The sequence below is a fragment of the Alosa pseudoharengus genome, unplaced genomic scaffold, assembly GCF_046254945.1.
Source record: "Alosa pseudoharengus isolate Yale_2024_CS ecotype anadromous, Long Island Sound unplaced genomic scaffold, YU_APseudo_1.1 YU_APseudo_1.1_scf_16, whole genome shotgun sequence".
Lineage (NCBI taxonomy): Eukaryota > Metazoa > Chordata > Actinopteri > Clupeiformes > Clupeidae > Alosa > Alosa pseudoharengus.
Window position 1 is genome coordinate 30,204,195 of NW_027468630.1, and position 12,314 is coordinate 30,216,508.

The window sequence follows — 12,314 nt, forward strand, 5'->3', positions numbered from 1 at the left end:
AAACCTGCGTCACAAAAAATTAGCCTATGTAGGCCTTGGTCTCCTCGCTGTTGTGAATTACAAAGTAGCCAAGTGCGAAATAGACTTCTACGTTTGATTAAACATGCCAAGTTTCATATTATTTTCACACTAATGAGACAACTAGGATAAGAAAGACAGGGAATTAGCAGACCAGAGGGGAAAAAATATTTGAGTGAAACCAGTCATTAGTTAAATATATACTTTATTTCAATTAGATTGTCTGTGTACAGAAATTACAGTAGGTAAGAGAAGTTACTTGAAATACTGACAGTTGAAATGTAACCTTGACCTAAACCCAACACTGCAAGTGCTTTAACTTGCCCTTACACACCTTGTTATTAAACAGTTGTGCTTTTAATTTGAGAGCATCCTGAGAAGTAGGCCTACTGTATTGCAAAGTAGGCATAGCTTTACTAGGCCTACCTTGTTTTTACAATTGGCAAATGTATGACAACATAGGCTATTGTAGTCTACATTTTAGCAAAGGATAATAGGTGGTGTGTTCAAATCTAATACATGAAATAAAAACTGCCAAAGCCTTCAAATACATGGCACAAGTTACAGTTTGTTTACGGCCTCTCCATATGGGAAATGTAATAGCCTAGGCTACCTTATCGTGTTGTTGACAAGGAGAAAAAAATACACCATATAATATGAAACTTATTAGTATTAACCACTGACAGTATCAACACTACCTTCAGCGTAGCATACTTATTTCACTTATAATGATGTAATGATATCCTGACAGTTGAGGTAGGGAGAAAAGCTGAAACAGATGCTTCTGTGTAACAGTAACAGTGCTGCATGTAACAGCTGAAAGCCAGTGCTCTAAAAAGCCCCCCCATCTCAGACCCATTCACTAAACATGTCACAAGGTCAAAAGATCATTCAACACGTGCACTGTGATAGCCATGGAGGTGGCCCCACTTTCGTCCATTAAATGCATCTTGTGTAACTTCAGCTTGAATGAGACTTTAGGCCCACACCTGAAAAGGAAAGGAATAATTTTCATTGTATTAAGAGGAACATGAGGGGAAAAGAAAAGAGGGAAAATGTATTTCTGTATGTCAGTGACAAAAGGACAAGCTGGTTTCTTAAAGTAGAAGTGTTGGGCTTTAGATGAAATCCTGGTGCTTTCCAGGGATGTGGCCCAGTGAGACAGTGACTGGTTTGGGCACACCGCAGAGGCCTCACCCTCAGTGTGTTGTCCCATGACGCTGAGCAGAAGGATGTGCCATCAGGAGAGACACGCACTTTACTGATGCGATTATCATGTCCGAAGAGGATAGATACTCTGTCTCCTTTCAACACGTCCCAGATGTTGATGGTGTAGTCATTATAGCCAGCAAACAGCAAGCGGCCTGCAAAGAAGAAAAGATTGGGACCGATTACAGCATCAAACACCCCATGGCTCAGAGTCAGACATACATTCTGTATGGGAATCACCTTTTCTTCCAAACACTTTATTGGTGTCTCCCCTATCCTACAATGACAATTAATTTAAAAGTTAATGGAACTACCTGACCTTTAAAGGGGCAGTCAGCGATTGTTCATAACATTTTTCGTTCAGCAATCATCTCCTCACGACAACTAGCTGTCCATTCTATGAATACAGTGTAAAAAAAACACAGCCTCTGTAGGCAGCCCAGGCTCTGAAAACTGGAAACAAACAAAGTGGGAGCAGACTGACCTCCACACAAAAACGAAACCCTGCGCAGAGTTTCTCTGGGAATACTGAAGGGAGGGGTGAGAGACCTCTCTGGTGTGCTTCGTTTGATTTGGTCCTACGTTGTGTTGATTGGTCCTACTTTGTACGTTATTTTGGACAAAAGCATCTGCTAATATTTTTTTTTAAATATAAACATAAACAAATGCGGCTTCATGTGCAATCGCTGACTGCACTTTTAATCATGGAAGGTTAACTTAACAACTTACCTCCCCTAAAGACATCCAACCACTTAATCTATTTTACAGACTGATATAAATGTGTTTGACAGAATTTTCACCTAAATTGTTTCCGCTGAAACTGCATGTGTACTTTTTTGACATCACATATTACAGAATATCAGTATGATCCAGATATCTGCTAACAATACAATTTTGTTTCAACCACAACCACTTATCATGCTTGTGAAATTACCCCCCTACAAAAACAAGTGAATTTATGACTAAGAAAAAGGAAGTAAAAGATAACGTCATCGTGTCCTCATCAAAAGTCATGTGCATTCAGTGTGGCTCTCCCTCCCTTCCCACTACCTCTCTTCCTCACCGTGTGTGTTGATGTGTTGATGCTGTCTAACTTAGAAACAATAGCTGCTTCTGACACATGACACATGGGTGATGTGACAGCTCATCTACCACAACATGACCATTGAAATGTGTCTACTACAGCTATGTTGAAGGCTTTGGGTTCAGTTTAGTTCCCCAATTAAATTAAGACTTGTGGAGAGGCTATATTGTAGAAAAATAACAATGATACCTCAGGTCACAGCTCTTACCACTCAAAGAGAAGTCCACACTAGCTGCGCCAAATATGACACTATCTTTGGAAAAGACAGCCACCTCACGATCAGCTCGCAAATCAAAGAAGCGGCACTTTAAAAGAAACACACACACACACACACACACACACACACACACACACACACATACATACACAGAAAACACTTAAATGTTTTCAAATATATGTTTGCCTCATAATGATTGTGATTGACCATGCAGAGATACTAGCATGATCTTTGCTCTGTGATATCAGGTTTGATGAGTCATTGACCGAATCAATTGCATCCATAGTTTCTAAAAACAGGTAAAGATTGCCTTAACTAAACAGTGCCAACACTGCGGATATTTCCAATGTGTTCTGAACATTGTACTTACTGTAGCATCATCGGACCCCGTGGCAAAAGCGTCTCCACTGGGATAGAACCTGAGAACAAGAGATGAATATTAATGTAGCAGAACTCAGCCCAGCAGCACTCTGTAATGTTTGACTGATGACCAAGTTTGGTGTGTGAGGAAAGTAATGGTGAAAAAGAAGTGGTATAGCGGTACTACATTAATGTGGCTATGGCACATCTAAATTTGAAAGAGAAAGTGTCTTGCCACATCCTATTAAACGTGTGTGTGTGTGTTGGGGGGGTGGGGGGGTGTTATACACTGACTCACTTAACACAATTGACATCTGAATCATGAGTCTCAAAGGACTGGACGTTCTGTCCTGAGCGCATGTCCCACAGCTTGGCCGTCTTGTCACAACCCTGGATAACACCAATAAAATGGATTGTGGAACAAGCAGGACCACTGAGCGTAATTGATTATGTGTATACAATTTACCATTTAAACCATTTAAACTTATTTCCTGAATTAAACTTTTTAGATTATTTATTTTCTGACTTAATGTATAGTCCATTTAATGTATTGAGCTGTTGAGCTGCACTATCTCCATGCTAAATGAAAGCATTTGAGGTGGCCTTTACCCCTGACACAAAAGTGTTGCTTGTCTCAGAGGGGCCCATGTCCAAGCTGAGCACGTCTGCTGTGTGGCTGTGGAAACTCTGCAGCAGCTGGGCACTCTCCACATCCCACAGGGCACAGGTACCATCACCACTGGAGGTCAAGACCTGACACACACACACACACACACACACACACACACACACACACACACACACACATTTTAATGCTTTTATTTGGACCGGTGAAGATTCAGATCCAAACATTGAAGGAAGTATGTTACACACTTAGGCAGGTTTGATCTGTAGTGCTATATTCATTCACACACACACACACACACACACACACACACACACACACACACACACACACACACACACACACACACACACACACACACAGTGGTGTACCAAGAGTGAATGTGATACCATTACTGCACCCTAGTGGTAAGCCCTGATACTACAAGAGCATTAAAGGAATGATCGAACATTGCATTTAGAGTTCTCACCAGAGTTACATCCTGGTTAACGCAAACATCCAAACATCCACCACTTGGCTGTAACTTACGCAACCTATTACACACACACACACACACACGTGGCAACTTCCAATAATGGATGAAACTAAACAGAATTTAGTTGTTTTGCTTTCACTTTTGTAAATCCAACTATCCTGAGACCCCTAGTGACCAGCCTTTGTACGTGGCACAAACTGCCAAATAAGAGCCCATATTGGCATTTGTAGCCAAGACCACAAATCTGCTGTACAAGAGGCTGATACTTCTCCAGCTTTGTTGGATCAAAACAACAGCCTACTTCAAGGATGAATACCTTCTTATTGCTCTCATCAATGATAATAATATCAGGTCTGATGGCATTTGTGTCATAGGCCTAGAACACAGACATCTCTACATGGCACAGAGAGAACATTTGGGGCTTAAAGGAATTATCCGGAGTAAAATGCACTTTAGGTCCCTAAAGCCAAACCGAAGTATCCCGAGGTCTTTATGTGGTCGGATAGAGAGTCCAGAATGAATTTCATCAAGCCAGTACCTTTCCGGAAATGTTGCTGCTGCAGCTGGCGTCTTTAGGGGAAAGTCTGTAGAAGTCGATTGCCGAGTGTGGAGTAACACGCTCTGGAAATGCACAATTTCGTCGCCGTTTAAAAAAAAAAAAAAAAAAACATAGTCCAGTCCATACAACTTAATTTCAATTTCGAAAGAAATACTGGACTATGTTTAAAAAAAAAAAAAAAAAAACCGGCGACGAAATTGTGAATTTCCAGAGATTTTCGGGAATTTCGGGATACTTCGGTTTGGCTTTAGGGACCCTCTACTCACTACCACGTAAGTGTAATGTTGTTTGGAACTGTAGAAGAGGTATAAAAATAGCGTTTTGTAGCGGCGAAATGACTTGCCCTGGTCACTTCCAGGCTAACGAGTTTTGACTAAAAACGGTAAAATCAAACTTTCTCAAAACACATCCGAATGACATGATTTTGATGTCAACTCAACGTATGTACTCCCAATCATCCGTAAATTGAAATTGATTGAAGTGCATTTTACTCCGGATAATTCCTTTAACATGATATACACTACCGGTCAAAAGTTTGCGGGGTCACTTAGAAATTTCCATTACACTCCATTATAGACAGAATGCCAGCTGATTAGTTGCATTGTTTTTTTTTTAGTCAGGGCAGCAGTTTTCGGATTACAATATGTGCTTACATAATTGCAAAAGGGTTCTCCAATGTTTTCTCAGTCAGCCTTTTAAAATGATATCAGATTAGTAAACAGAATGTGCTTTTGGAACATTGGATGAATGGTTGCTGATAATGGGACATTTCTTTCTACAACAGTCAATAACCCTTTTGCAATTATGTAAGCACATAATGCAATCGGAAAACAATGTAACTGATCTCAGCTGGTATTCTGGAAATTTCTAAGTGACCCCAAACTTTGACCGGTAGTATATATTGACACTGCAGGAGAGATGGACGGTAAACATTTTTATAAAATGTTGACAATCCTGTCATGTCTAGATATATAATTCTTTATAAAAAATTGCAGCCATTCAGTATGTGACATGGATTCTATTACCTGATCTTGCCCATGGTGAATACATAATGATGAGAATGCAGTAATATGCAGTAATCTATACTGTAAAATACTCAAATGCAGGCTCATGAGTATGACAGAGATAAGGTTCATTAAGAGGTTGAGAAAAAAGAGAAAGAACAGACTAAGGGAGGTGTGGGAAGAGAAGAGATATCAGTGCTTATGTTGGAGGTCTGCACTTTCAGCTATATCCATGTATCCAGCCCCTTCAGCTGATAAAGGCTGCTCCAGCTATAAATAGATGCATAATAGTAGTCCATTACATTCCCCCTACTGCTGCCTAAGAGGAGAGGTGTGTGTGTGTGTGTGTGTGTGTGTGTGTGTGTGTGTGTGTGTGTGTATGTGTGGGGGGTGATCCATGTGAATTATTAAAGCGTCACTATCTCTTCCTTGGCTCCAGTACACATCAGTATGGTCTCGCAGACACTGTGTAAGCTTGTGTGTAAAATAGTATTACAATGGAATTTCTCTGTCATGGCCATTAAAAAAAGAATGACAATAACAACTTTTATGCTAGAGCAAAAACAAATTCAGACCGATTTCAGGTGCGACAGATGGTAAATTTTTGCTGACATGAACAAGATGACAATATAATATTCAACATAGCCCAGTTAGACAAACCAGGCCCTTACCTGCATGTCAGAGTTGGTGAAGGTGCAGTGAGAAACATAGTTGGTGTGCATCGCTACTTGCTTCCTCTTCGCTGCAAGGTTTTCATTCTTATCCAGAGATAGCGGGTATACAGAGCATTTGTTGTCCAAGCCACTGTCAGGAGTGAAAACACATGCCATATTCAGTACACATTGTTAAAAACATTATATTGAAAGTTGCAGATTAATTATGGTAAACTCAACATGGTCTGTTGGGAGACCCACTGTTGTTAATTAAAGACTGTCCTTTAAGTCAGGGCAATCTGGGGAAGTGACTTTAAGCTTCAGTCATTAGAGAAAGTTCTTTATCTGCAGCTTTCTGTAATCTCTAGAGAGTTGGCTGACTGATTCTGCGCTGAACTGGACTGTGAGAGTTTATAAAAAAGAACTTACCCAGCAGCCACTGCACAACCTGAGGGGGCGTAGGCACAAGCCAACACCCAGGTGCAAGGCATAGTCAGTGCATGCTCCTGTGAAATATGCAGACAGAGAAAGAGATGAAGAAAGGGATAAAGAGACAAAAAGAGAGAGAAAGAGAGACAGAGAGAGAGAATGCCTTTAAACAAGCTGAGACACCAAATGGACACTGCCATTACAATGTGGTTGAGTTTGACTCAAAAAGAGAATTAGCACATTAGTCAGTCCAGCTTCCATTAAGCTTTTGCAACAACTATCCACTTAGGGAATAGGGCAGTATGAGTATGGAGTTGCTGCTTAGCCTATTGGAGTGTTAATGTTCAATAAAGCCATTTAACTTACCTTATTGGTTGTGTATGCATCCCAAACAATAAGCCTCCCATCCTAGAAAGGACAGTTTCCCATTAGGGAGTGGAAACAGTATTGAACAGTGACTGATGGATAGGCCTACTGAGCAACTTTTGTAAATAATTGATATTCCAAAGTAATTTATAACGGGTGTTTTTCTAACTTGAGAAGTTACATCAGCTATTTTAAATAAGCTTAAATGGATAGTCTTTGGTTAGCCTAGATATTTTATTTAAGCCTATATGACACTATATTTATTTATATTGTAACCTACTAAATTAAAAACACAACTAATAGGCATTGACAAGCAATTTAATTCCACATCAATCAGAACCATGGACAGTGGCGGCAAAACATCTATCCAAGCTCATGGTTGCTTAAAGTTAATTTCCTAGGATACCTAAGCCTACAGCCTCATACCTGCGAAGAGCTAACCATCCTACGCTTGTCTGAGCACCAATCCATGCACAGCACTTTGTTTGCATGTCCCTTCAGGACTCTTCTTGCTTTTATGTTGAGTTGTCCAACAGCTTCGACCTTCTCTGCAAGCTTCTGCACTGTTGAGATAGCATAAAGTGGAAATGAATCTCAACCACTGTCGTGCCAAGAAGAGTAGGCTAGACAATAACATGATACTGTTGGAGAATATGCATGTAGTTCGTTACGACGGAATAACAGCGCTGAAGGAAACACACAGTCCGAAGCGCACATTACCCCGCCCGAACACAAAGTAACAAATGCAACAGTGTGCAGAACATTTGCCACAAATAGGCTAGAATAGAAACGGACAATAGAAAACATATGAAGAATGTCAACCATAGGCCTATTACATTTTTAAACATCCGAAGAATGTCAACCCTATTAAATAAAAACTACCCTGTTTTCAATTGGCTATCAAGAAAACAGTACCTTAAACTACCCCCTAAATGTATCAATATGCAAGACCGTTTAGGCTAGCAAGGCTTATTAGAAAATGGACAAAATAAATGTATCTCTGTTTTACGTTCTGAACACCACTTGATTTGACAGTTTTAGCATAGGGATGGTCAGCTAAGATGGACAATAAGCCTCACTCTGCAAAACATCGATAGCACGTTCTGAGCGATTTGCGAGGACCCTCTTTCATCCCATGTAACCTTATGTAGCCTATACTCACATTCAACGTCGTGGAGTTTGGCTCTCTCGACCTCGAGCTTTGCCTTCAGAGTCTCCGTTTCTTTTTTGAGCGTTGCCACGGTTTCTCCCTTCTCCAGTCCCTGGCAGGCCATCTTTCGAAAAATGTAAGCAACAAAAAAAATGAGATGGTGGTCTTACCATATCCTTGAAGAGAAACTACCCAGCACAGCTGATGCAGCTTCCATGACGTCATACCTAGAGCCCTTATTAGGTCTACTGCCTGGTCTGGCTCCGTGGTTCATGATGAATTGTGTCATTTTTAACCACATAGGCCTATAGATTATGTTCATCTGCCGAGATGTTGTATATTAATACATTATGGACTTTTGGTTTTGCTTACAGCAGTAGTACAACAACTTCTAACCGACTGGTTTGGCTGAAGGGGGCTCTGATGACAACCTTTCAAACCATCAAGGCCACCTCGAAAGCAAAGCACTCCACTTGTGCTGCAACCACTATCACTGCTTGTGGTTGTTGGTGTGACTTCATCTACAGATCTATGAACAGTTCTCAACAGTTCACTTGTTAACACCAATTATAACTGGTGTCATTGTGGAGATTGGTATTGGAACTGAACAGTGTGGTAGAATGTTGTGATGGCCAATGTCTCCTACCAGCTCCACACAAAGTGAGCAGTAGTTGATGGCCTCATTTTTCAGGTAGATGTTCATCAGAGGCTTTGTCTTGCTGCAGTTATCGCAGGGGCCAAAAGTGATGGCCACAAAAGTTTGGTCACACATCTTGGCGAGTGATTGAAAGTCACGCCTAAAAATGAGAGTGAAACAGATAAACCACAAAAGTCACAAAATTAGTTCACTATTTTGATATGTAATATCCACAATAAAAGCATTTCAAACAAAAACATAGCAAATAAGTAGTAAAACGATAGATTTGGAAATGTTATTCATTGTCATATAACCATACAGTGGTTCCAGTTTGAGGTAGCATTATGAGTGGACACCTCCTCTCTTGCATTTCATTGTACTACATAGAATTATGTCTTTTGTCAACATAGTTTAAATGCTGTCTTACCATGACTCATTTCACGTTTTTGACAATGGTTTTTGCATTGGTTTTGCCACACTTGACAGGACTAGGTATGTCATGCCTAAACCTTCTACCTGCCTCTGGTATTTCGGTCTGTCAAATATCAAATGAAACACATTCTATATACACAGAAGCCCTTCTGTGCTGCTCTGTGGCCTGCACTGGCACTTGTGGTCCTGAGGGTGTACTACCAGCTGTATGAAGGATAAGCGGTCAGTAATCTTCCTCACACTGATCCAGATCAGACACACCCAGACCCACAGTCCGTCCTATTTGTGGGGAATGTGTATTACCAGGGCTACTTCATGTACCCTGACAACTGAAGTTCTGCAAACACACCATGTAACACACAGCCACTAAACATATTTAATTTGAGCAACTATGGGCTATGGTGTCAAATGTAAGTTAAACCGCCTCAGTAATTCCTTATTGGTCACTCTTAACAAAGGAATGTGTGTGCTGCTATTAATACAGCATGTTCTCCATTCTACACTGATTGGCTTGTAATAAATAAAACAAACAAAATGTAAATTGCATTATGTAATTATAGTATACTCACTGAATGTATGATATAGGCCTACTTAAGAAATAACAAAGTGCTAAACAGTGGAAGGAGAAATAATTATTTTGGATAAATATAAAGGTTACATTACATAAGATACACCACACATATTCATGATGCCTACTGATGAGTGAAGGCACTGTTTTTAAAATGGTCCACTTCATGTTCTTATCCTGTATAGGCAAGGTTATCCAGCCATCCTCCGTGTGATTTTTCCATGGCAAAGTACCATCAAATACAACACAAAAACAACATCCAACTCAACACATAACCGACCAATATACAATAAAATCAGCACTTACCTATGGCAGAAGTTTTCACTAGCTGTTCAGCCACGGAAGTACCGTGTTGTATCTCAACAGGCACAAGAGGATTGAACCTAAAGGGCTGCAGTAAGCTCCTTAACAGCATTAACGTTTTTACACCGCCCTACAGGTATTGCTTTTAAGGTGGACGGCCCACTCACAAGAAAGCTGCTGATGATATCAGAAATAGCCAGGTCGAGTCTTTCCTTAGTTCAAGCATTGGTCCAAAATATAATGTGCCTTTTTTCAAAAGCCTTCAGAATGTTTAAGTTGGCTAGCAGGATATGTAATGGCTCATTTATATGGATATAAAATTGTATAGCATTATACAAAATACTGCCACCACCAGTTAAGTTGTTGACTTATTTAAGTGTTTACCTCCTAAAATCTCATTTCCTAGTAGTATAAATTCCTGTCTGTGAACTACATTCAAGAGTCAAATAAGCTTATGGTCCACAAGAGGGAGCTCTCTGAAGCCTGAATTAGAAGACAAAATCCTTCAGAAAACTTACCAATGGGGATGTACATGGGTTGCACACAAATATATACTTGAGAATCTTGTGTTTTCAATATCTAAAATTATTCTCTATGGATACAAGAAGGGACTCTGTATTTTAGGCTGTATAATTACCGGTACAAAATAAAATAATGTTATTGCTCCAGTATTGGGTTACAATGATACAACAGCAATGTGAGATTTTAAATGCCATTCATTATTTATACAACTTAAATGCTGCCAAAATGTGGCAATGTATACCTAAGTTCTGAAATTAGACTAAATAAGAAACTGGCCTAAAGAGTGTAACCTACATCAGTTCACCCACAAACACTTCAACCACAGGAGTCTGACAGACAGTGCTGAATTCATTTATTCATCATCGTTTACAAGTATGACATTTGAACCTTACTCCATGTTATTTTTCCAATGGTAAGGACATTTAATAGTTATAGCTAACAGGGACTACAAACATTTGAGATCTTTTCAAATTTACATACTGGACCTTTGGATGACCGTTTCATACATGAACAGCATTTACATTTGAACGATGTGAGGGGAAAGTATTCAAACAAAGTTACTTTCCAGTATTTCTGCAGTGTTACAAAAACAGATGAGGCAACGGCATCATCAGACAGTGACAAGCATAAATGGAGAGCGTACAGCACTATGGCATGGAGCCTCTGTCCACAGAGTGTGTGTGTGAGATGAAATGGCTTTATGCTAATCCTTCAAGTAAAATGATACAACCAATATGCTTAACACCACAGAGAGCCTCCTGACTAACACACCCTAAACATGATTATTTCATCTCATGGTAAGTTCAAGAACAACAAGTTCTTAATAGTGCAACACATTTGTGATGTTGAATGAGATGTGTAGGATATACCAGCTGATATAGGATCAAAACTAAAACAAGGAAAACAGTGATATGGTTCAACATGACCGGTATGTGAAGTCCTCATATCTACTGCTATACACACTGTATTCAGTGTCACTATTTTGCTGACTGTATCCATAAAGAATAACAGCTGCCAGACAGCTGAGCTCCTGTAATGTGCCATTAGATGACCAGAGCACAGCACACTTCCCAGCATCATCACAATGGTACTGTACATGCAGTGATATCTAGGATCTGTACCAAGATGTAGGACATGAATGTCTTCCTTTTACATGTATGGCAAAAACACAAGGGTGCCATACAACTAGTTCCACAAATAAAGTTCAGAATAGGGGAAATAAAACAAAAATGTACTGGATGAAAAAAAAAGCAAATGATGCTGATGTTGGGCATAACATATTTATTTTTTCAAGTAAGGCTTTGTCCAATTCTGTGGCATATCAACCTAATAAAACAAATGATATGGATTTCAAATGTAGTTTTCCAGTTATGCATCATCTAATTCATTTCAATTCATATATTATATTATACATTTTTAAATGTAACATTAGTTTTCAACACAACACAAATGTTGATCATGACAATTGAAGGCAAACATACATAAAACATAAAAGTCATGGTCCCAATAAATGGAAATGAATTTGGAATCACCCTGGATTCAGAACACAAAACAGTTCCAAGAGACAACCTGAGACATGGCAACTTCACTAACTGTAGTGTATCTGTTCTCAACTGCTCATTCGAATTGGAGAAGTCTACATGACGCTACATGGGCTTATTTAACTGTGCGATGACGTTTGAAATCGAGATCGTGTGGGGCAT

At 39.7% G+C, this 12,314-nt stretch overlaps 1 protein-coding gene across 1 annotated transcript; it reads right to left on the reverse strand.

The window, feature by feature from the left end:
* Positions 1–208: 208 nt before the first annotated feature.
* gnb5b (guanine nucleotide binding protein (G protein), beta 5b) lies at positions 209–8,332 on the reverse strand. Its single transcript, XM_076287683.1, has 11 exons — positions 8,162–8,332; positions 7,426–7,562; positions 7,000–7,041; positions 6,634–6,710; positions 6,223–6,355; positions 3,498–3,641; positions 3,187–3,278; positions 2,899–2,947; positions 2,520–2,616; positions 1,216–1,382; positions 209–1,007 (listed from the first exon to the last, which is right to left on the reverse strand). Exons 1-11 carry the CDS (start codon positions 8,271–8,273, stop codon positions 996–998), a joined length of 1,062 nt encoding a protein of 353 aa, XP_076143798.1. The 5' UTR covers positions 8,274–8,332; the 3' UTR covers positions 209–995.
* Between the last annotated feature and the right edge of the window lie 3,982 nt (positions 8,333–12,314).